The sequence below is a fragment of the Pholis gunnellus genome, assembly GCF_910591455.1.
Source record: "Pholis gunnellus genome assembly, chromosome: 9".
NCBI classification, from domain to species: Eukaryota; Metazoa; Chordata; class Actinopteri; order Perciformes; family Pholidae; genus Pholis; species Pholis gunnellus.
The window spans coordinates 12,234,496-12,258,986 of record NC_136535.1 but is presented as its reverse complement, the minus strand read 5'-3'; the positions used below and the strand labels follow the sequence as shown (position 1 = coordinate 12,258,986).

The window sequence follows — 24,491 nt, the reverse complement described above, 5'->3', positions numbered from 1 at the left end:
AAATTAATCAACAACAATGGATCATTCATTCATAGAATGATTGTTTTGTAGCTAAAATCTTTGCCTGGAAATTACTAACTGATAAATACGGTGGCCTAAAAGTAGAATATTTTCCTCAGTACAGCACTTGAGTAAATGTTCTTACCTTCCACCTGCGGTGTAATCTGCATAATGTACAAGGAATTAACTTTTTAATCAATCAAGTCTTTGTGATGAAAATGTATCCTGTTACACTGTACTGACAATTCAACATTTACCTTTTAACATTTAAGCCACAGGGAGGCTAGTATAAAACATTGTGTGCAGTTTCAGCAAATTGAAAGTTTAAGGGGATTAAGTGTGATCCTTGCCTTCGGCTGATGAGCCTTTCACACACAAAAAGGATCTGGTATTTCATGATCAGACTCGTGTGGTTTTCTCTACAACTTTCTACACGTCGACGCAGATGGGAAGAATAAATCAAAACAATAGCACAGCGAGTTCTTTTTTTTTCTTTCTTAGAATAGATGATGATTAGTAATCAGTGTTGTGCTCATACTAAGAGACAGATGATCAGAACTCCATGTTTTTTTTCACAGAGAAAACAGATGACAGGGACAGTCAGTGTTCAATTTGATGACCAAATTGAGTCAGCGCATGTACTGGCAGCAGATAAGAGGCATGAGGAATTACTAATTGGTACTTAAAATCAGTTTTTTTCTTCATAATAAGTATCTAAACAGCAAATGTGGACAACACTGAGTAGTGAGTGTGTAAAAATACCATGGATTAGAGTTCCACTGTATTTTTGCAAACCGGTTGATGGACTTAAAAGCAGAAATCAACATCAGACAATAAGACAGATGGTCAGGTGTAGTCATATGCGGATAGCTGCAGCCAAGTCAATGTTATTCATATTAGGGCTGTACTGAATAGTGGGAAGCTTGGAGGCAAAACATTGACAAAAAAACAAATTCTAAATCAACATTTAAAGGCTGCACAGCTTTTTTATTCTGTTTAGGCCGGGTATTCCGGCGCAGTTGCAGATAAAGATCGAAGAACACTAATATTATGAGTATTATACTATTTTTTTATTACTATTTTTTTATGAATTAGATAGAATTAGATTCCAGTGGTGGTGTAGTAGCGATGCACGGGTTCACCCACAACTGTGGAGCTTACTAGAAAATATCACGGGTTAGAGAGGACGGGGGACAAAGTAGGTTTCCGAGTAGGTTATTAATAACTTACAGACACATTGCATGTAATAGTTCATCCCCCCACCTACTATCCCCCTTTCTGTTACTCTTTCTCAAACACACACACACACACACACACACACACACACAGAGCCTCAGTCTGCACCTACATGTATTTATGTTGACAAAAGTGACAAGCTATATAGAAAGTTAATTTTATTTAAAAGACTTTGAGGATTTTGTTCGAGGACTTAATACAAAAAAAAATGTAAAAAAGGGGGCGATGACGTCATAGAATATGACGACAGATGATGGATGATTCATTCAAAAACTTCAATAGAAGCTTCGAATGTTAAAAAATTCATTACAACCGGACCAATTTCACAAATTTGCCTCATGCTTTATAATCCCGACAGTATAATACGACACTCTCTGTCCTTAGGCCCTCAATTCAGATTAGGAAGAACTGTCCAAAAAAACTTTAGGGGGAAAAAAATGGTAGAAACCTCGGGAAGAAGGTTGTAGTCTCACCTTGTACTCTTGAATGATGCCGCTCTGAGTATTATGAGGCGGAGGCTCCCAGGACACACTGATACTGGAGCTGTTGGTGAGCTGAACCACTGATACAGCCTGTGGTGGAGCACTTAAAACTGCAGAATGAGATAAGAAGGAAAATTACATTTCTATTTTTAATAACTGATATCAGTTTTATGGTAGCGCTCGATTTTACAGGTCCATAATTTCCTGATAATTTCCTAATCATGTCCAAGAGGTTTCTTTGAAAGAACTGTCATTTGCTACTTCTTTTTTTAGGAAAATAAGTGTGCTGGAAAGACAGGCACCGTTTAAATCCAATTAAATATTCATCCATTATTAATTTATTATTGGAAACTTTATTCTCAATGTCACATTTTTGCATGTTCAGCTGACCTGTTACTCTTGCAAATTAACTCATTTAAAGTGTACCAATTGGACATTGTCTCTGTATAACTTGCCAAATCATAAAGTTATTTCAAGGAAACCTTTTGGAAAGTAATAATTATGGATCATAAACACATGTGTTACCTACTGTACTATGCAGAATTCCTTTAAGGACAGTAATATCAACTGTTACTGTAATAATTCCTCAGCTTTACTTGATAATTACAGTCCTATGCTATGGACAAAGTTATTGATAAGCGTGTCTTACCCTCCTCAGGCATTCGCACAAGAACCATGAGGCTGTCATGTCCCTGTAACTCATTGAAGTAAGGGCGTATCTTGACCTCGTACTCTGTACTGCTGTACAGATCTACTAAGATGATGCTGGGGTCAGACGTGGCCTCCACATCCTGGACCAACCAGGAGCTGCCGATAGTCCGGTAAAATATTCGATAACCCTGAACGTAGCGAGACTGAAGGGCGACCTGAGAACAGAGTTTCACATTCACATCAGCAATGAAAAGCAGAACCAGCTGTGTTTGTACTTCAAGTTAATCTGTTTGCGTCACGTAATGTTTGAGGGGGTTTTTGAAGTTAATGTTTGGAGATTAGCGTGTCCTCCCCACTCTCAAAGCCGACTTTGAAAAGTAGACTATTTTTGTTTAATCAGCAATGTATTCAACTCACAGTCCAAGAAATCTTGGCGCTGGTAGGAGAGAGAACCACAGGCTTGTGCAGGTAGACAGACACCTCTCCTAACTCTCTCTGCACCTGTCTGTGGTCCACACCCTGTTCTGTTGGACTCCCATCTAAAATAACAAGAAACACAGTCAGGCCGGGCCAAAAAAACAAAACAAAAAGACAGCTGAATAGGAACTATTCAGCAAAAAAAGCAAAGCTTTTAGATGAAATTCAACATTGCTCAAGGCAGAAGAGCTTCCCACTGAGCAGGCAATTAGTTTTGAGATTGCACATGAAAAGCAAGTTTTTCTAAACCATGTAGCTCATTATCTTGCTGCCAGCCTCAGTATCTCTGATGTATTTCTTTAGAAATATGAACTGCAATCAAGATTGTACAAAAGGACTCATATTACACAAGAGTGTTAATGAGAAAAAGATGAGTTTCTGCTTATATAACTCACCCTGCGTCCTGACAGGCTCCGAGATCGGGCTGGGGTCGCTGAGGCCATAAGAGTTGACCGCTCTGACTATGAAGAGATAAACGGTGTTGGGGAAGAGTCCCACAACTGTGTGCCTCTCCTGCTTCACATGGTCCGCCACCGTTTGCCAGGTGCTGCCCACTGATTGGCTGAAGGAAAAGGAAATGAAAACAATTCTTAAAATGTCTTTCTCGTGATAATGGTTTAACTATACCCCTGTTGTCAGATTAAAAGACTGAAGTTGATCATTATTTACCTGTTAAATATTTAGGGGAAAGTGACATGATATCATCACAATTGAAGGTCAAGATCTTAATCAGGAGGATGTTGGAACACACAGTTTCAATAGTCAAATGTGCGGCCCTCTGTTTGAACATTGTATTCATTTCTGTTATCTTGAGCACGGCTTCATTGTCATGTTCTCTTGAGATAACAATTGGTTTGGCTCGGCTCTCGGCTTGTTGTTGATAGCCTGACAGACTGATGGAAGTGGGGCAGGCAATGTCAGCTAGAGAGATTTAAATTCGACATATCCAGTAGATCACATATACGGTAATAATACAACTGGTTACTTTTATTAAGATATAATAACATTTGTTGCAATCTTGTGATTATGAGAAAACAAAGTGTGTTATCTCAATGTATTGACATCAATTAGTTGGGATAAGGGCTGCAACTATTTCTTTTTTTACTATTCGTTCAGTTGTTGATTAAAATTTTATAAATTGATAAATTGTTTGGTCAGAAAATTGTGGCACATTTTGGTCACAATTTCCTGGAGCACAAGGTGGCAATTTTGATGTCAGTTAAAATGAAATTTCAGCATCAATAGTTTGACATTTTGGGAAATGTGCCTATTATTACTTATTGGCTTATTGGCTTTCTTGCATAGTTAGATGAGAAGAGTGGTATTGATTTTCTCATCTCTCTCATCTCAACTCTCTCCTAGAAAGCAAACAAAAAATGTCTAACACGTCCTTTAAATAACAAGGGCAGCGTCAGGCATGCAAAGCAATCTCACACAACATTGATGGGCCTTAAGGGCCATTATTGAATGAATGAATAATATATCAGCTGACTTCTTGGACCGAAGAGATTCTGTTCATCTAAAAACCGATGGCTGGTCTCAGCGTGCGGACGGATACACTGACGATTTTTATTCCTTCTTTTTAATGCAGCAGGTTATAACGAATGGGTCCTGCGAGGATCCGACGGCCCAGACGCTGTGCAGAGATGGATGACTATCAACCAGCATGAGCAAAATTTAACATTTCCCTCAACTCCGTGGAGGGGTAAAAATGGCGAAGTAATTACAACAAGCAGGCCACAGCATTTTCCTATCATCAGTGTTTCTTCCTCTGCCACCTTTCCCACTAAATGTTCTCCAGAGAAACTGTTTCTCCATTTAAATAGAGCCATCCTGCTTTTATTTTCTTTATAAAGAAATTGCATCTGTAAATGGGTTTGGAAACAGTGGCTGCTTTAACATTAATCCCCCTTCAAGATTTCTTCTCTTTTAAATTGGAAACGGAAATGTTAGTGCTGTTATTTATTTACTGTGTAAAATACTGGTTTGCACGTCTTTCTTTGTTCCTGCTGAAGCCTGAAAACAAACAATTTGTTGGTGGTGGAGCGTGCAGCAGTGAGTGGATCTTCATCATCACTGAGCTTTCTGTCTAACTCGACTTTTGTGTGTGTTTGTGCGTGCACACTCAGCCTGCACCCTCCTCTCCTGCTTCTGTAATGAGTGTTCTGTCCAACCGGGCTTGCATCCCCTCCTTCCTTTGCCCCAGGACAGGACAGAGCTGTCGAGCTGACCACTGCAGTAATTGTCTCTTCTTTCACTCACTGTCCGTCTCACTAAAGCCTCTGGTTGGTTGTTAGAGCTGCTATGGCTCTCCTCGGGATTGCCACGGCTAAATACTGATGCAGTGAGTGTCACGGTTTCACTTCAGGACGTCACTTAACAGAACTGTCTCCCCCTCAGGCAGGGATGAGTCATGTTCCGTACTCTAATGACTTTAAATGAAGAAGACCTCATTATGGTGGAGCAGTCAGAATGCAAACGAAATAAAGCAGAAACAGAGAAGAGCGTGGATAGAGTTGAAATAGCTAGAGATACTTGCACATAACTCCCCGTAAACATTTTAACATTACGGATTAAACAAGCAAGATATAACGTGTTAATTAGTGACTTTTAGAGCTGCTGGGTAGGAGAGCTAGGCAAGCTGTTTCCCCCCCGTTTCCAGTCTTCATGCTAAGCTAAGCTAACACGCTGCAGTAGCTTCACATTTGAAGCTGGATTTACAAACTCAAACTCTCTCAAAATAAACTCTTGTACATTGAACAGTCTTTAAAAAACAACATTAAGGTGTTGGTTCATCCTGTGTCAGTGTGTCACCTGAAGGCCTCGATGATGTAGCAGGTAACAGCGGCCCCTCCTTCATGAGGGTTGGACTGCCAGGTAAGGGTGACAGTGTTTTTGGTCACCTCCGTCACCACCGGCTTCTGCGGAGGCCCCGGAAGCTGGATGAACTCAGAAGCTCTGGATACAGAGAAAACTCCATCTTCTGTTACACAAACAGGAAAAACCACAACAATAGATGGATTGTGATCAACATCTTTGCTGAAACTTGAGCGGGTTCTGTCCAGTTATGGCTACGGACTGTGCTCTTATGAACAGCGTGTGTAGTTTCTTGAGCACGGAGGTGTCGCGTGAGAGTGACAGAGTGTGAAGTGTAACAGAAAGACAGAGTGTGGAGAGTTTTGGTGTGAGTACCTCTGACAGTCAACATCCCACTCCAGCTCGACTCCCCTGTGGCGCTGGATACCTCGCACGTGTACATCCCCGAGTCTGTGTCCTGTGGAACAGCAGTTAACATTTGAGACAGACGCCGGGAAGAAAAGGAAAGAGAACAAATGCTGCAAGCTGTTTTTAATTTGTCAAAGGATGGTTTGGATCTATTGAGAATGTTTAGTTCAAGAATCTCTACAGCAACATTTAATCTGGCAGTAGAAGAGTATACATTTACTCAAGTATTGTGCTTTCTGCATCCAATTTGAAGTACTTTCATATTATGCTAATGTGTTCTTCTACTCCCCTACATTTCAGAGGGAAATACTGCATGTTTGATACCACTAGGTTTATCTGACATGTATCTGTATAGGTACTAGTTACTTTACAGATTTATTTTTAAGAAGTATAATGTAGCTACAGCATTAATATGATGATTACAGGTTAATGGATCAAAAAAACACAATACTTATAATTAAGTTAGGTAGGTAAAGCTTTATGTTATGAGTGTAAATTCCAAATAACACCTGATGAATGTAAGTCGTAACTCGTTTTAGCTCTTTAGTCTCTTTAGCTGCTAAATGCTCCGCTATGTTCACCAGATAGATGCTTACTTTGTCTATCTGCTGTTTGGTGCTTTTTCAATGCAAACGGCTGCCTGATGTAGATAAGAGCAGTAGAGTGAGAACAACCAAAACATGAAAGGTGGTGAAACCTTAACAATGAGTTGACTCAGTAGAGCTCAGGGGGGACTGCAGTCGGGTTATAATTCAGCTTCATGTAAAGGATCTGAATACCTCTTTGACCACTGCTGTCTGGTGGTTTGCCATCATTCTTATCAAATGTAACCCATGCATACCTAAACTCTCTCAGTATTCTTCACCTCAGCCTCAATCGCTCTAAAAGCTCCATTGCTACAAACCCTGAGGCACTACTGTGCCATGCCCTCCTGTTTACATTAAGACCTGTATATGCTTTCATGCTTCACTGACACTCCCGGTGTTCACTCCAGCCCTGTCCTGGCTGAGAGCCAGTCTGCTGGAACCATCATCAGACCATATGAGATCATCCGCCGCAGTGTTGACCTCTGGCTGACAGACAGCACGGCGTGTGGGCAGGTGAACTTCTTTAGATGACTTCAACTGCTGCTAAAATATTGATGGCGGGTAGGGGCATCAGCAGGGTAAATATTTTTAGTCCCTCACTCGTCATCTCCATTCCATCTCTCTCCTTTTTTTCTCCCTTGTCATCCCCTTGATGCCACACTAATGCATCTCTTCTGTTCCGTTGAGCACATTGGCATGGCAGATTTCCCCAGCCTCAGTGGTGCACTGGACCAAACCTTAATGCTACAAGTTTGCTTGGGCACCACGGCCGCAGAAAGAGGATGAGAGAGGAAGTGAATAAGCATAGGCGGGGCAGGAGAAGCAATTAAAAGCCGGTCAGATGATTAATCATCTATTGCCAGTCGATTAACGAAAACGATGCTGCTTTAGCTCCGTCCTGCGTGCACTCGCTGACCTCCAGGTGGGGTTATACCACAAAGGGGCTGCTGACTGCTCTTCCATCAAAGCAGAACACATTAACGTTTACAAACAAGCGCCTTCATTAACATTACAATTACACACCGCATGAGCACATAATTGCGCTGGAGAGATATGCTTTGCCTTAGAGAGATTGGTCTTTGAATCTCAGTCTCACCTTAATTTTACCAACGAAAACGGAATATGTAATGGAAAAGGAAAAAACTATTTTGCCACGTGGGCTGCAGAGAAATTCAAAGAGATCAGACAGGAAGATTCACAGTATTCTGTGCTGTTTCCATCGGACGTGCAGTCCGTTTTTTCTTCAGTTTAACAGCTAAACTCATCCTTTTCACGCCCTTTCCAATACATGACACCCACTTAACACACACACACACACACACACACCTTTATGTCTGTGATTTGCAAAGTGCCATTCTCCATCAAGATCAGTCGAGGTTTATTTCCCAGAAGACTCTCTCCATCCTTCTCCCATGCAATCTTGACTGAGGGCCCTCCGTTTACACGACAGTGCAGCTGCACCGTCGCACCCCGAGACACAGTCTGATTGGCCGGACCTTGGCGAATAATCGGCGGGACACGACCTGAAGGACCTACCAGTTTGAGGGGAGAGGAGGCAGAACGTTAAGTCCCTCTTCTGATTAACTATACAGTGGAGAAAACATACTTGAGAGAGTAGAAAAAGCCTATAGAAAATAAGATTATAATGTAGCCAGCTGTTAAGAGTGCAAAGGGGGAAAATACATTAGATCAGTGGTCCCCAAACTACGGCCCGCGGGCCGGATGCGGCCCGCCTCCACATTTGGTCCGGCCCCCTGAACAATACCAGAGACGCATTATGATTTTTTTTCAGTCTGCACAATTAATCGAATTTGAACGCTTCCTGAATCAGCCAACCACCAGGGGGCGAACGAGATGAGAGCTGTCATGCGCGCACCCTGTAGAAGTAGAAGAGTAGAAGAAGTAGTAGAGCAGAGAGACGGGAGCTTGAAGGACGAGTACTTGTGCTTAATTTGTTTACACGCCGGCATGTCATGTCTGTCACTACATGGTCGCGCGTTTTCAATTCCCCTGCTCTCTGTATCGCGCACGGCGGTGTTCCGCCCCGATCCGCGCGCACGATGCAACAGTCGCTCACCTGCGAGTAGCACGCACGTAGCACCCCCCCATAATCGTGCGGCCCTAGGTCAAACGATATGTTCAGTGATGTGGCCCTCACAGGAAAAAGTTTGGGGACCCCTGCATTAGATGCTTAGTAGGCAGAAAATAATAGGCTGCATCAAAAGCAAACAAAAAGCTTAAATCTGGTGCTTACAAGCAGCCTGAGGATGAACATTAAGCCTGAAATTCATTGCTCATCCAGCATGAGGTCTGTAACTGTGTTCTTTCTTGGTCTTTATGAGCCTTATGTTTATGCACCTACTTAGTAATTAATATGTTTTCTCCTCATTAGCTGATTGTACAGAATAAAGAATATACCTCCCCCTGGTTTAAACCTGACTGTGTGAACTGAGGTCTCACCTCCCTCCACCTCCAGCAGCGCCTTGGTCAACACACTTCCTGCTACACTGATGGCCTGGCAGATGTAGAAACCAGAGTCGTCTGGGTGGACATCAGTGATGGTCAGCTCTCCGCTCATGGAGACAGAGTAACGACCAGACTGTGATGGTGGCTGGCCGGGGAACAGCAATATCTAGACAGACAGACAGCAGAACAGAAAAATGAATACAGAGACCACCGTTTTGGATTTGTTTTTGCATTCTAGTTTGTAAAAGGAAGGTTGTGTGGACGGACATTTTTTGTAAGTCTGTAATTGTGTGTACAGCTCTTCACACTTTAGATGTTTATCCCATCCAGGGCTCATCTCATCAACTTCTAAACATAGCCAAACAAGCTGCTAGCAATGCTAATGTCGACGTCTAGGTATAATGTTAACCAAGTTCACCTTCTTAGCTTAGCGTGTTAGCATTCTAACATACAGCCGATGCTGATGGTAATGATTTTTTAAGTGTTTAGTCAAAAATATTTGACAAAATGAAATTTGAACTTAATAATTATGGCGCTAAATGAAAAGTGAACTCTAATGAATGTCTGTAACAGATTTCATGGCACTCCATTCAGCAGTTGTTTTCCAACAAATGTCAACCTCATGGTGGTAAAAGAGGACAACTTGAAAAATTGTCTTTACAAAAAAGCATCCAATAGTAGATAGATGTTTCAGTCTGGACCAGAATGGTGGACCGACACTAGCATGGCTCAAAGGGGGGGGGGGGGGGGGGGGGGATAATGCCCACTAGCAGAATTTTATATCTGTCCCATTCTTTTTTTTATTGTAAGTGAGATGGATGTGAACAAGGGGGAAGGGATCCATCAATCCATTCAGCCATACATTTCATTCCTCTAAGAGGCTTAGACTTTGGTGGAGGGACCTAGGTTATAAGGCTACAGATAATCCCCCAAATACAGCAAAAAGCTCCAAAAACAGCAAAGCCATGCCTCAACCATCCTGCAGACGGAAGCTTATTCACAAAATCTGTGGCTGAACTTCCTGTTGGCTCTCCGACAAGCTTCTGAAAACATCTGATGCTGCTCCTCCAAGTCACTGAACCCAGCTGCTGTTGAGCAACAGGGTATTTATAGTTGAGTACAATGTGGAAGGAGGACAGTGTTTGTCGGCAGGTTTGCCCTGAAGAAGCAGTTTCCACACCTGGTGTACTTCCTGCCACCTCTCCCTCCTTCTTTTCTACTCCCTCCTTCACCCTCATCACTACACTCTTACACTGCGGTCGCAAGCGGGAGAAACATTCCTCGCCAACGCAGTACAGCAATGCCTTCCAACACTTTGTGTCTACTCATATCTCTGAGCCAAAATGCAAAATGTGCTACACTCTCTTGTTTGCCTCTTGCCCATTTCTCTTAGTAAAAAGTGTGAGCTAACTAAAAGTGTCAGAAAAAATAAGACTAAAGCGGACAAAACCTGTTCGTGTTGTGGCGAGTCTTTCTCGCCTTTGAAACAAAGACAAAGTGAAACTGTGCTTGTTGGTATATAAAGAATGAATACAGGATGAGTAAAAGAAATCCCCCCAAACCACACTTAATTAACAACCTGAGGCTTGTTGGAGAACAAATGTATTCATACGTGCTCATCCAGTGATTCGTACACAGGAATTAACTGTACAGGATGGTGCTGCAATATTCAGCAGTAGAGGATCTCTTGTTCCCTGCACCAGCCCCTTACCTGGCTGCCCTCTTTCTGCCAGAAGATGGCAGGTGGAGGGTTTCCTGTGGTGCCGCATTGGAAGGTGATTCTCCTCCCTTGGGTGGCAATCTGGTCTCGGGGCTTCGTGGCAATCTGAGGTGGTACTGGAGGAGGGAAAGAGGCGTATCCACACATTAAAACCCTTACGTCTGCATGAAACCGTGTCAAAGTCCTCTGAAGAAGTATTCATTTCCTTTACTTGAATAAAAGTACCAGCAAAACAATATAAAATGCTCCAATACAAGTAAAAGCCTTTAGTACAGAAGTATTATCAGCAGAATAGTGTCAAAAGTTAAAGTTCTTAAAAGAACTTATGCGACAGAGAAATGTCTGCTGTGAGTTATGTGTTATTTTATATAACATTATTAAATTGTTACTGATGCATCAATGTGTGAGAAGCATTTTACTGTTGTAGCTGGTCGAGATGGAGCTATATTTAACTAAATCATATACAGAAGTGGTTCCCAACCAAGGGTCACGAGATTAAATCTGAGGGGTCTTAATTAATTAAATAAAAAGAAAAGACATTTTTTTTAATAATCTTTAGACTTTTCGCTGATCCTTGTTTTTCTGAAACACTGATAATTTTACCTCTTTGGACCTCGAAACCATCTGAAAGTTTTAGAGAGGGAATAACTCTTTGGTGGAAGTGCTGACAACTCATAGACATCTGAAATGTGGCACGGAGCCATGTGGCATGGAGCCTTTTTTTTTTGTATTGACAGGTTGAAAACCCCTGGTCTAATCTGTAACAACGCATAATATACTTTTCATGTAAAATCTAAATCGCAAAAGTAACCAAAACCTCCATTTGTAGTGGAGACATTGATTGTTGTTCAGGTTTGAGAAAATGTACTCAGATACTTTGCACTGCATCTTTGATGAAGCATTCATCAGCTCCTAACAAGCAAAGATTTAAGAGTTGCCTCTTTAACCTTCTGAGCTTTTTGATCCATCGCTACACTCTCCACCGCCCTCTCATCTCTAATGAGAGACATCACCTCGGTGTCCTCTGAAAACAACAAATCATCACGGCGTTGAGCGCCGGCGTTCAGATGACATTTACTCAGTTATTTTGGGAAAGGTCTGGGCAGAGTTCCCAATTTCCAGCTCGGGTCAGATTATTGCGTTAGCCACCTCATCACACCCTCTGTGGATTTACACTGACCACCACCTTCTACCGCCCACCTCAATAATTAGCTCATGCTGCCCGTCGCATGAGAAGCTTCTCCAGCCAGGATTCACGCTCGCTACAAATCTCTGTGCAGCGCATATTCACACACACACACATACACACACACACACACACACACAGACAGACAGACAGACAGACAGATAATGCAAACACATATTTGGCTCAGCACACAATGTGTTGTGTTGTAATGTTCTCACTAAGAGCATGTTCCCAAACACTGAAGACGTCTCACACTTCAAAGTGTTTTGATTATGTTTTTGTGAATTTTCTTTTCTTGAGATGCTGTAATGCTCAAACAAATCCAACGTGTTAGTCTCATACACTTATGGCATTAGATTGGTCTCATCTATTTAGGTCTTTTAGATGATTCTTGAGTGGAATCTAATTTGCCCTCTGAGGCAAATTTGTGATTTGTGATTTTGGGCTATACAAAATAAATTGAAATTGAAAATGAATAAATTATACTATACATTTTGAGTTATCTGTTTTATGCTGGTGGTTTAGATGGAAGTTGGAAGTCTCGCAGCTGGTGTGAAATAGCTTCATATGAAGAAGCTACATATAGACTGTGTGGGAGAGAAGATTTGTCATTAGGGGAGATATTAACAAAGAATGGTGCCAATAGTGGGAATTAATAAAAGTTTCCACAGACTTTGTCTCGGATTTATTGCTTCTCTGCTGTTTTGGGATGTTATCTGATGATTATCAGATCATTCAACACCTGCATTTGAATATCTGAGGACACGAAATCCACCCAAAGGACATGAAAGGACATGAAATCCACCCAAAATGATTATAATAATACAACAATCGCTTCATTTTTAAATGTATCAGTAATGTAACCTGAGAACAAATCATGTGTTTACTTACAAAAAGGAGACCAAGACGAGATTGTAATTAAAAACCTTGCAGCTGCATTTTGACTGACTGCAGCTGCAAATGATGAAGGGTTTGAAATGGTGCCACACTATCTTGACACACTCCTCTCTACAAAGCAGATGTGTGCGTTTGATAGGAGTCTGTAATCTGCTGTGCATTAAGTCACTGTGTCTGAGGCTGATGCTTAACTGCAGCAACAGGCATGTTGTCAACAACTCGGTGCCTAATGGAGGAACTTATTTACACCATTAGGCATTGGTTGTTGTTTTAAAACCATTAAGAATACCATACACACAAGAACACTATTTCAGAAATAACTGAGCAACAAATGCCTTGTTTTAGAGAAAAATGAGATGGAAAATGAACTTACGGAAAGGGCCGACTGGAATGACAATAGGGTTTGAAACAGGATGGAGAGAAATGGAAAATTAATGAGATATCTGAAACGCTGAGCTACAAAACCAAACCGGTGATAGCAAAAAAAAAAAAAAAAAAGGAGAAGCAGCAGCAGAATGAATGAAAATCTGCTCGGTTTGGATTTCATTTACACTGATAAAAGCATTAGTGGATAAAGTCGTCTGAAACTATTTAAACCAAGACACACACAGAGAAAGAAAAAGGGCGCAGAGAGAGAGGGAGGAGGCGAGAGGAGGGAGATAAAGAGACAGGAAGAGAGAGGGAGGGAGTCATGTCTTATTAATACTGGGACTGCTCTCTGGCAGTGAGTTAAAGCACACATCTACCAAACATCTGTCAAATGGCGTAATCCATACGGTTTAGCATAAGCTCCTGGCAGCACCGCTGGACAGGGACTCGCAAAGATTCACTGATACAAAAACACAGAGCATTGGACATGAAATGGGAGCCGGCTTTGGCATAATTCTGTTGCCATGTGCCTGTATGCATGAACATGAGCCTTTTTATGCATGCCTAAGTATGCGCGTGTGTGTGTGTGTGCGCGAATATACAATATGCATGACGTAGTGCTTACCGTGGACTTGCAACATGGCCGAGGCCTCTGTCTTGCCCACGCTGTTCTCAGATGTGCAGGTATACGTCCCTTCATCCTGCTCTTTCACGCGGAACAAATGGAGGCTGTTGCCGTTGCGGATTTCAAACCTGGGGATGAGAAAATGAGAGATAATGAAAGATCTGACAGAGGAGGATAGCAAAACTAATTTGGCCGTACTAATCTGCAAAAAGCGAAGAAAATCTGCCAGTTGTACAATATAATGTCATTTCTTTCCTTGTCAATCAACCTGTTGCAAGGATTTTTTTTTTTTCAATCAAGTGACATTATCTTGAAACAACCGGAACAATGTGCATGATCTGCATTAGATATCGTCACTGGTTCCTGGAATTTTCTTGGAACAGTTGAAAATCAATTAGAAACAAGTAAGATTATTTATATCTCATCTTATTATTTTCGGATTTGTCACGCGATTCTGGAAAAACAGCATTTTATCTCTTCACAGTAGATCAAATATGAAGTTAAGATGGATTTTGCAGAAACTTATTTAATAGACCAAATACAACCAGAGTACAGAAAGCTAATTCAGCTGTCTTTGTCTATGCAAGGGATACAATGAATCAAACCGGTATAATTCACTTAATTTCATCGACTCATAAACCATAGTAGGGAAAGATAAAAGAAATACAAGACAAAAGACAACAAGGAAAAGATGAAAGAAAGAATATAATTTAGCTTTTCACAAACATGAAAAACAACTATTTCATGATTTGCCATCATCACAATTTCCTGTTTTCAAAGTGGACAAATAAACTCTCATGTCTGCACATTGGTGCTGAAGCCAGGAGATGGTTAGCTTAGCTTAGTTTAGCATGGAAACAGAGGAAACAAGGAACCTGTAAAACCACAAATTGACTTTTTTTTTTACTTTGAAATAATCTACTTAGTTTTGCCTTTTTTTTTATTTCATTACTTTATTTTTGGCATTAAATCTGATATCAATGTCAGCACCATAATAGGACAATATATTCAACAACTGTTGTAGAGCAGCGTTGCAGGGAGAAAATGCATTATTAATCAACTAAATAAACACAGTATAAGTACGGAACACCTACATGTATAATGTATAACCTCAGCTCAACATATGTTGGCCTATGAGTAAATAACTCTATGCAAGTGTTATTTATTAGAGTTTATAGTATTACGTTTTAGAGTAATATAATATTGCAAATTGAAAAAAAATGTAATTATCTAACAGATGCAGTTAAATATATATTATGTTGAGTTTAGACGGAAAAAAGGATAAAACTGGTCACAGGAGAGTTATGCAAACTTTCTAATCCTCTTTGGTCTGATGAACAATTACTCCACATATTTCTGGGTCACACGTCTTAATAATCAAACGCACTTTCCTCTGGTGAAGCTGTATTTCTTATTCAGCCTCATAAGAAGGCGCGTGTGCATTACCCGTCTGACTCTCTATTAGTCTGTGCTTATGTCCGTCACTCTCACCTCCCGCGGGGAAGCTCCCCTTCCTCTCTGCGCCATCGGACAGTGGGAGGGGGATCTCCATGGACCTCACACAGGAAGTCGACGGTGTCATCCTCCATGACCACCTGGTTCACCGGCCTCCGTACCAACACGGGGCGCTCTGCAGGAGAAGAAAAGACATCAAACATGTTCATCTTGTGTTCCGTAAAGGGCCCAATGCTGCTGCCCTTTACTCACCGTATACCACCAGCTCTGCAGGATCGCTGTCCCTCTCTCCAACCATATTAGTGCCCACACAAACATACATGCCAGCATCGCTCTTCCTGGTGTGAGAGATCATCAGTTTACCCCCACGCATCTGAAAAACAGCAGTGACCGTTCAAGAGATTAGTCTTCCAGGTGTCCTGAGTGAAGACAACAGACAGATACTCATTGCTATCATAAACTCCTATAACGGACAAATAACACACATTTGGACACTCTATGTACTGTAAATCCTTCATATTCAAAGTACTAGTCATTTCTGGATAGTGGTCTAATGTAACTAAGTACATTAACTCAAGCATTAGTATTAGAAATACGCAAGTAAAGTACAAGTACCTTAAATGTAAATACCTATTCAATGTTTATGTTACACTTCTACTCCAATACAATAGAGAGTGAAATATTGTACTTTTGGCTCAACTACATATATTTAAAAGCTATGGTTACTTTGAAGATTTTTATTTTTCATACAAACGTATGAGGAAAATGCTAATTACCCTTTAATTTATCAGTAATGAAAACCCAATAATATGTTTAATACTGTAACACTCACAGGGACAAATGTCCTTTTACTTTTGATTCTTTTAGTACCTTTTACTAGTAATACATAAGTACTTTCATTTAAGTAACACATTCAATCCAAAACGTTTTCTTCTATATCGAGTATTTTGATGTATTGAATTGTTAGTTTGCTTAATCAAAAGGTTGAATACTTCCTCCATCATTCCTCTATTACTGATGTAAACATTGTCTTTCACACACTGCAGCTTGTGAATTCCTACAATGCAAAAGCCACCAGAAATGGTGTCCAGCTGTTGATTTTACACATGAGAGGAGAGAACAAAAGTTACAGCAAAATCCGAGACATTTTCCAGTCTATAGAAATCAAAGATGTCTGAATTGAATTATGGTCTATTAAAACTATTGTCAAGGTACAAGAGTGTCTCTGCCTTTGCCCAGCAATGCTGAATGCTGAATAAATGGTGGGTTTATAAAGAAGCTCTGAAGAAAAATTCTATTCTTTGGCCATGTTCACTCCTGATTTTCCCCTTAAAAGATGAAGATGGTGATATTCTATATTTCTATTAGTGTCAAACAATCCCATGAAAAGACAAAAGCCAACAATGCGTCAGGCTGTGTCTCAATACTTTCTACCTTACCTTCTCAGCCACAAGACTATTTGTTACTATTAAAGGTAAATCTGACGTGTCACATACTATCATTTAAAAAAAGGCAAAATTATTTCTAAAAACAGCTGGGCACTGTGGTTTACTTTAGCAGGAGTACATTGTGAATTTGTTTGGGGATTTCAGTCATGAATTCATACACATTTGCTCTAGTGGGGCATTTTCAGAATTTGGATTGAAACTTGGCTGATGCTTGGCTGAGCATGGAGGGTTTAGGAGGTTAAATGGCGGGGTTTTGGAAGCTGGAGTCAGTCCTTGTTCAGGGCTCATGTTGAACTCACAGAGATGCGGCCATCCCTGGTGCTGACGCGGACGTTGTTGCGTTTCCAGGACACGGTGGGCTCAGGGTGACCACGTGGAGGCACACACTCCAACACCGCTGGCTCGCCAGCAGCCACCACCACATCGCTCGGGGCCTGCCGGAAATCATCTCTCAGGACTGAGAAGAAAATCACAAAGAAATCTAATTAGCTTCAGACGCCCTGTCGGTCTGATGTGCTCAAAAACAAAGCCTGCAAATCAGACCCACAGATCGGTGAGCAGCAGCACAGACACATGACCAATATCTTCAAAAGAAACAGATATTCGTCTTGGAAATCATTTCCACTTGTTTTCTTGAGTGAAACGTCTTCTTGCAGACGGTTGGCTGAAAACAAGCTTATCGAGAGAAAGTCAATTATTGTGTTTGCATGTGCATGACTACTCAAATCCTGGCGACGTCCTTGTTAGACTGCGCTCTCTTTTAATGTTTTCCCAGGCCTGTGCCCTACTCTGCTGCTGTCTCTCCTGTCAGAGCAGATGAATAATGCACATCTCTCAGTCCAACATGGAGTAAACAAATAACAGCACATCCATAATTTAGCCCATGTGTGAGGGAGAAAAAAAATGGCCTGTGCATTAATGAAGGGATTGTGTCTCTGATTCCAAATGCTATCTTACAAATCTGAAACACTCACACTGGAATAAAATCAGCTCTGAACTGAAAATCTATCCTCATGTCACCCCTGAAGTTTGCACTCTCGTAGCCCTGTGGATGACGACAGGACTTTGACGCGGCGGCGTTTGATATCTAATCTTTGACTGTGATTGACAGATGAAAGTCTCAGTGTGAACTGTGAAATGGAGCCTTCTCATGAAACCTCCTGTACAATGGAAACTCATACTTGAATGCTGACAGGCTCACATTTTCAAACACACACCCAAATGGTTTTACTCTTCATGGTGGGCCACATCCTGTATCTACAGCCTACAGGCTTTTTTTGTTATCATTCGTGCATAATCCATCAAAACAATCTCCTATTACACCTTCATGAATATTTTAGTGATCTTTCACAGATACAAAGATCATCTGCTATCTACGATCCATGGCAATGGACTAAAAATCAACACACTTTATCATCAATTGAGCAATCCCTAAAACCCCACCCACAAAAGCAATCATCCAATCATAGCTCACCAACAATAACAAGGCTCGGCAGGTCTGTCAAGTCAGGAGTTTTGAGGGTTGTAAAAAGTGTAAGGAATGGATTATTATACTGTGAGTTGGGTTGCAAGCTACAATATCAAAGTTTAAAGTAATAATAGCGGCTCTGTCCTTGGTTTGGGGAAGTTTACACTGCAGCCAAACTGCCGTTATGTTTGCCAAGCTCATCGATTATTCTTCATCCAGAAATCCTTTTCTCTTGTAAAAATGTATGACATTACGAACACTACCACACAAATTTGGCTATTGTTTTGCTAGTATAATTACGTTTTTCTATGGACAGATACGCAATTAGCTTGGGGGTAGAAAACACATCGTTACGATGTCATGAAAGCTTAATCATGGGCGTTTACAGTATTCATGACTAAGTGAACTCTCTTAGTAGCAATGATGCCAACCAACACAACACCATTGTCAAGATAGCTCTACCGGTAGCAGGAGATGAACTGTGGGTGTCCAACATGGGGTTAAAACCAAAGAAACCTGATCACACAAGTAACGTTAGCATTTATTAAAGAAAAGTAACATTAGCATAAATGTATAAAATTCTTTGTTGCAGTCACTGTTTGCCTGCTGCAGAAAACAAAATCACAAAAGGTCACAGTCGTTTAGCATTAAATCATGTTTGCAACAACCAAGTGCATATTTCATATATTTTCAGGGTTCTGGTTTGTCAGCAAACATTTTTCAATCAGAATTAGCATTAGCTTACAATTTAGAAAATCTGCTAATGATAGCATTTCTATTTTAGCCAGCAAACCCCACAGCCATTAGCTAGATAAGAAGTTCTGTTTATTTCTGTTAGATTATGATTACTTTGTTCATTATTTTAATTAAATTAATACTGCAAATTCTGAGTGGTAAATCACTGTAAACTATACATTAGTTGAGCAAGAACTAAAAGTTTAACATTGCAACCGGAAACAATCAATTGATGTAATCTATAGTCTTTACTCATTAGGATTTACTGACATTACTGTAATCCGCTTTAAATCAACTAAACCATGAACTTATTTCATTCTAAGCCAATTACCTTAAATACATAATTAAATCCAAGCCATATTAATTATCCATCAGTATGTCTGACAGGTCTGTGTCAACATGGCTGCTCTGACCTTTAAGACCGCATCAATATTCAGATCCAGTGGGTTTGAATAAAATCTCATCTGAAATGACTATCACAGCTGTTTAAAGACAGAAAATTATTCCTCACTCTAGTTCGACTGCCATAATTGTCTTGGGTAAAACCACTATGATTTTACAAATCTAAGTGAAGCGGCTGACAGTTTCCTCTCAGGTGTGAAGTAGACATCAGTCAATCTGTATATTATATGCCCCTTTCTTCAACATAGTCGTTGATATGAATCAATCAATCACACTTTCCTGTCTTCTTACAGTTAACTGAACTTTATTGAAATGGATGTGGAAGGTTACTGTCTTCACCGAGTGGGATTCTTAATGCCATGACATTTAGGATACGGAAAAGTGAGAAGTCTTTATAAAACAAAGACTCGCTCAGAACTTCTAACCTCTTTTATTTATCTTTTTATTACGCTGCAGTGATAGTTTCATTGTTATTTGTAGTCAAACACTGTGACAACGGAGGAAAACCCTCACTGACAGGGTGGCTTGTAGACATAGTGTGGACATCTGCAACAGAGAAGTAAAACACCTTAAAGAGCCTCACAAACCAGGAGAATTGAGGAGCCTTTGCGGGAGCTATAGCAAAAGCATGTGTGGACTACAACCAGTAAGACACTTGCTCTCCTCCCAAAGGTCTGTTCACCAAACAAGCCGACCCTGTTCACTTGGCTGCCTGTTTCAAATGCTTTGCAGAGCTGTGGGGCTAATTGAAAGCACTGCATTATTTTTAGACATCCGTCTGGTTAGATGTGCGCACAGAAACCTTTGTTTCACTGCCATGGTGACTGAAGTGAAAAAGTTATGGGCAGAGAGCTAATCCCAGAACAGCACACACACACACACACACACACACACACACACACACACACACACACACACACACACAAACACACATGCACGAACACACCTTTAGCATTTGAAACCCAGCGTCCCCGGGCACGGACTCGCAGAAAGTGGGACATTTGAGGGTTTGAAACGCACACCAGAGAGCAGAATATATTCCTAACATCACTACCCCCAAACACTGTGCAACACGAGCTCCGACATTTTCTTTGAAGCTGTGTTCAAGTTAATGTGATCCGTCCTTGCTGCGACTTAAAAGCAGGCCAGTTTCTCACGGATGTTTATGTGTGATGATGATCCCACCACAGAGTTGACCAATCGCCTCGGAAACACAAAGACGAATCCTCCCTCCCCCTCCTGAGGGGCTACTGTCCCTAACTTAACTTCTCAGACATAATAAGACTAGGTTGTCAAATAATCTCTTAAACCCGGCCCTGCGCTCTCGCCTCCGTCCGTCCACGCTGGGCTCAGACAGGGAGCGTGGTTACTGCAGGGCAGCTGAGGTTTGACCCTGCCTCTGCAGAGACAAATCTTCATTTTTCCCCAAGGCACTTCCTGTGAGCTTAAATAATGGCAAAGCAGGGATAAATGACTTACAGCGGTTTCATCAGTATTTCCGTGGGAGCTATTAGAGAGCACCCATTCATTTTCATAACTCTAATATTTCAGGGATATACAGATTAGGCGATTTAATCTCCAGGAGAATATCCATCACTTGATTTTTAAGTGACATTTATCTATCTATCTATCTGTAGTGTTTAGCAGAGAGGAGTTCTCGGACCGCAGAAAGGCCATCTGTTGGTGTTTTTGGAAAAATGAACAGAGGGAGGAAGACAGATTAATCACAAGAAAGCTTGATGTATGGCATTCGCACTTGGTATTACATGCACAGGGCTGATTAATGTATGTTGTTGTATACTTGTTAATTGCATGTGACTTTGTCAAAAATCAAGCGGCCACGGGGCAAATTACTTAACAGTTCAAAGACCATCTACATACCCAGCAAGAAAGAAACATGATGGGTGAGTGTGACATACAGGATAGGAAAAAAGAAAAGGCTTTTGTGCTAAACACGAGGTGACAGTCAGTGTGGGAAGCAGGCAGAGCAGGCAGCGTGGGCCGGACAGATGTGTGAACGGCTACCAGCCTCTGTGTTTTCACAGGTAGGAGGGTGGACAAAGAGGTTAAAGGACAGCAGAAGTGCACTTTATTGAGAGTCTTATATGACCCGCTGCATGGCTCCTATTGTTCTTTTGTTCCGGAGAGTAGTAAACCCGTTAGGGAGGTGGTCTAATCCCATTGATACTGCCCTGTCACAGCTAATGGATGCTTTGCCTACAGAGAAGAGAGATTGCTTTAATCCATCCATTGTCTGATTGTGTTGATGGAGGATGAGAAGAGACTCACGAGCAAATGGTCTTTATGAAAAACTCATGGCTATAAATTCATCCACTTTGCCAAAAATGTGATGATGTTTCAATTACAAGCAAACATTGCACGCAGGCAACACATTTTGCTTCATTAGAGAGCCTTGGCACAGCTCATATAAACCACAGCAGAGGTGATTTATACAGTTTCAGTCAAACTTCAGCTGGCAATTTTCTTGCATCCAAGTACGGATAAATTGTAAATTACACATATAAACCGTATTCATCAGGGATCACATGTATCCGATATCCACAGTGAAAAATGAACGTAGAGCAGAAGAAGCCAAGAAACAAGCTGCAACCAGAACTTTGATTCCTTCATAATCCCTCATCAGGAGTAAGAGGAACAGCTGGCTCTAAAGCCTTTTAAGCAACTTTCATTTTTTTTATTTGTCCTACTTTATTCTAATCCTGCTGCACCATGTGGCTGAGTCTCTTCGCTGAGACTGGAAGACATTCACATTCATGATTTAGAAATATACACCACTACTGTTTCTGCCCCCTTTCTGTTTTGTTTTAAAGAAGGAAAAAAAAAAAAACACAGTTTGGGAGGCTGGAGAAATGGATTCCAGTCCACTCCCACTGTCTCATTATTCTGTCTTTTTCAACAGCCAGACAAGTCAGCCGATCACTGGCAGCTTACAATAATAATAAGGGAAGAAAAAAAGACTGCTGCTGGCATTTCCAGGCAAACGTGTGCTCCTTACTGGAAGGTACTCCGGAAGGGAGCAACAGTGGCAGAACAAAAAACACAACGTGTGGACCTCAGGGTGCGCAAAATGCATTTGAGCATGAAAAAAAATTACCTCAGCCGTGAAGCAAATAGGGACTGACTGTACAGAACAAAGAAATCCATCTAAGTTCTTGAATGCCTTTTATGTTTTTACACAAACCTCCATGACTCAACGGTGAAGTCAACGTTTGTGTGAGCTATATTTTCTTCTATTTACAAATACACATCCACATTTCCACATATTTCCAGCCCACGATACCTTCGGGTTATTCCTCTGACTGAAGTGGCGTCTCAGAGAGTTAGCTGTGCGCTTACAGGTGTCTTCTCTGCTTTTTAGGGGAAATAAATGTTGTGGGAACACCACCTGTCACACCTTAATATGATCATGACTGCCCTCTACTATTGAGGGATAGTAGGACAACCTGGACAAGTGGACAAAGAAGCTTTAAAGACAAAGTTTTTTGCATTTCAGGGACACATTTCACTGTTTGCGGCTGCACCAACAATCAAGCTAATAGCTGTGTTACATTTACAAACAGTCCATGTGGATTCCTCAACATACATGACCAGCTGTTTGTGGTCATATATGCCTGAATGTCTTTGGTTTTCGGACTGCGAGTTGGACAAAACAAGGCATTTGAATAAGTACACTTGAATATTAAAGCTAAACTAAAGTTGTAGCATTAACAACAATATGTTGGAAGGCTTCCTCTCAGTAATGGGACCGTTTCTTTCAGCTACCACAAGAGGACAAATCCAAAAGAGATGACTTGGCTCGTGGACAGTCAATAGTGTCCCACCTCCTCCACCAAAACACGCCCAACCGTATTATTCGTGACTACTGTGGAAGTGCTGATAAGCCTCAGTGCTTTTTAAATTGTTCTTTGCTTCTTTACTGTCTGTAGCATGAGTCAATATGATCCCATTAATCCAATTAAGGTGTGACAGTTTGTGTCCACATTATTCAAAAAGCTCTGCAGCGTACCATTAAAGCTGGAACTGTGAGTCACCGGGCTTCACTTACACGGATGTGGTTCGGACACGCTCAAGTTTCTTTTGCAAGCGTACAGATTGATATCAGGGAATCAATTTCACCACAGTGACAGTGTAAACAAACAACTACATCGGTGAAAACATTTCTGCAACGATATTAAGTGCCTTAAAGAGGAATACGGAAGTGTACGCCCAAACCCTGCAAGAATTAATACAGAAAACATATCCCCACGATGTGGCTCAACCAATCAGCTTGATTGGCATACAGTACACTGCTAGTTGTTGAGATTTGGGAGGTGGCTGCACTGGCTCATCCGCGATCCATTTGCAATCTGCCATTACCCATAACACCCTTTTCTGCGTAGAGCTTCACTAAGTCTCGCAGCCGCCAGTTCAGTCAAAAGTTGTTATCCTGTGGCTAAGACATACACGGCTAGAGCGAGTGAAGTGTGAAATCTGCAAGTGCACTGCAGAGAAAAGTTTTCGTCATGCAGCACAATTCATTACCCATCATTCGCTGGCAATTAATGTGTAACTAATGTGGTTAAAGCCAGGTTAGTGTCAGCACTCCTAACAGCACAGCACAACAGTCGAACAGATGCATCGGTATTAATTACTGCTCAGTGGGAGTTTTGAGCTCTTCCTCCTCCCACCTGTTGTCCCGCAGACACCAACACACACGCACACACACACACGTTTCTGCAAGACCACCAGCTTAAAAACTGGCCTCTCATTAACACTGCCCCCCCCCCCCCCCCCCCCCCCCCACAACCTCCCTGCCAGAGCTAATTGGGTCACAATTTACCCCACAGTCAGCACAACCTCACGCAGTGGGGAGGGGGGAGTCTGAGACCACCACCATGCTGCCTGAGCATATGCCCTCTCCAGCCGGAGGCAACGAGATTAGCAGCAAAAACAGGCACTTATTAATACCGTCAGTCACTCAGTGCCTGCAGGTGAATCATCCCTTTACCAATATGACTGCACTGTAATCTCCAGATGCACACAACACTAAATTCCATTATCA

General features: G+C 41.4%; 1 protein-coding gene across 1 annotated transcript in view; it reads right to left on the bottom strand.

The window, feature by feature from the left end:
• The window catches only part of LOC306701427 (roundabout homolog 2), a 45,247-nt gene that overhangs the window by 9,212 nt on the left and 11,544 nt on the right, over positions 1-24,491 (bottom strand). Inside the window, exons 3-15 of the mRNA XM_079166731.1 lie at positions 17,124-17,281; positions 15,629-15,749; positions 15,413-15,551; positions 13,922-14,049; positions 10,836-10,960; positions 9,119-9,290; positions 7,985-8,190; positions 6,039-6,120; positions 5,661-5,829; positions 3,242-3,408; positions 2,787-2,908; positions 2,368-2,584; positions 1,710-1,828 (exon numbers count right to left, since the gene is read on the bottom strand). Coding sequence (XP_079022857.1) covers positions 1,710-1,828; positions 2,368-2,584; positions 2,787-2,908; positions 3,242-3,408; positions 5,661-5,829; positions 6,039-6,120; positions 7,985-8,190; positions 9,119-9,290; positions 10,836-10,960; positions 13,922-14,049; positions 15,413-15,551; positions 15,629-15,749; positions 17,124-17,281 — 1,925 coding nt within the window. The remainder of the gene's footprint in view (positions 1-1,709; positions 1,829-2,367; positions 2,585-2,786; positions 2,909-3,241; positions 3,409-5,660; positions 5,830-6,038; positions 6,121-7,984; positions 8,191-9,118; positions 9,291-10,835; positions 10,961-13,921; positions 14,050-15,412; positions 15,552-15,628; positions 15,750-17,123; positions 17,282-24,491) is intronic.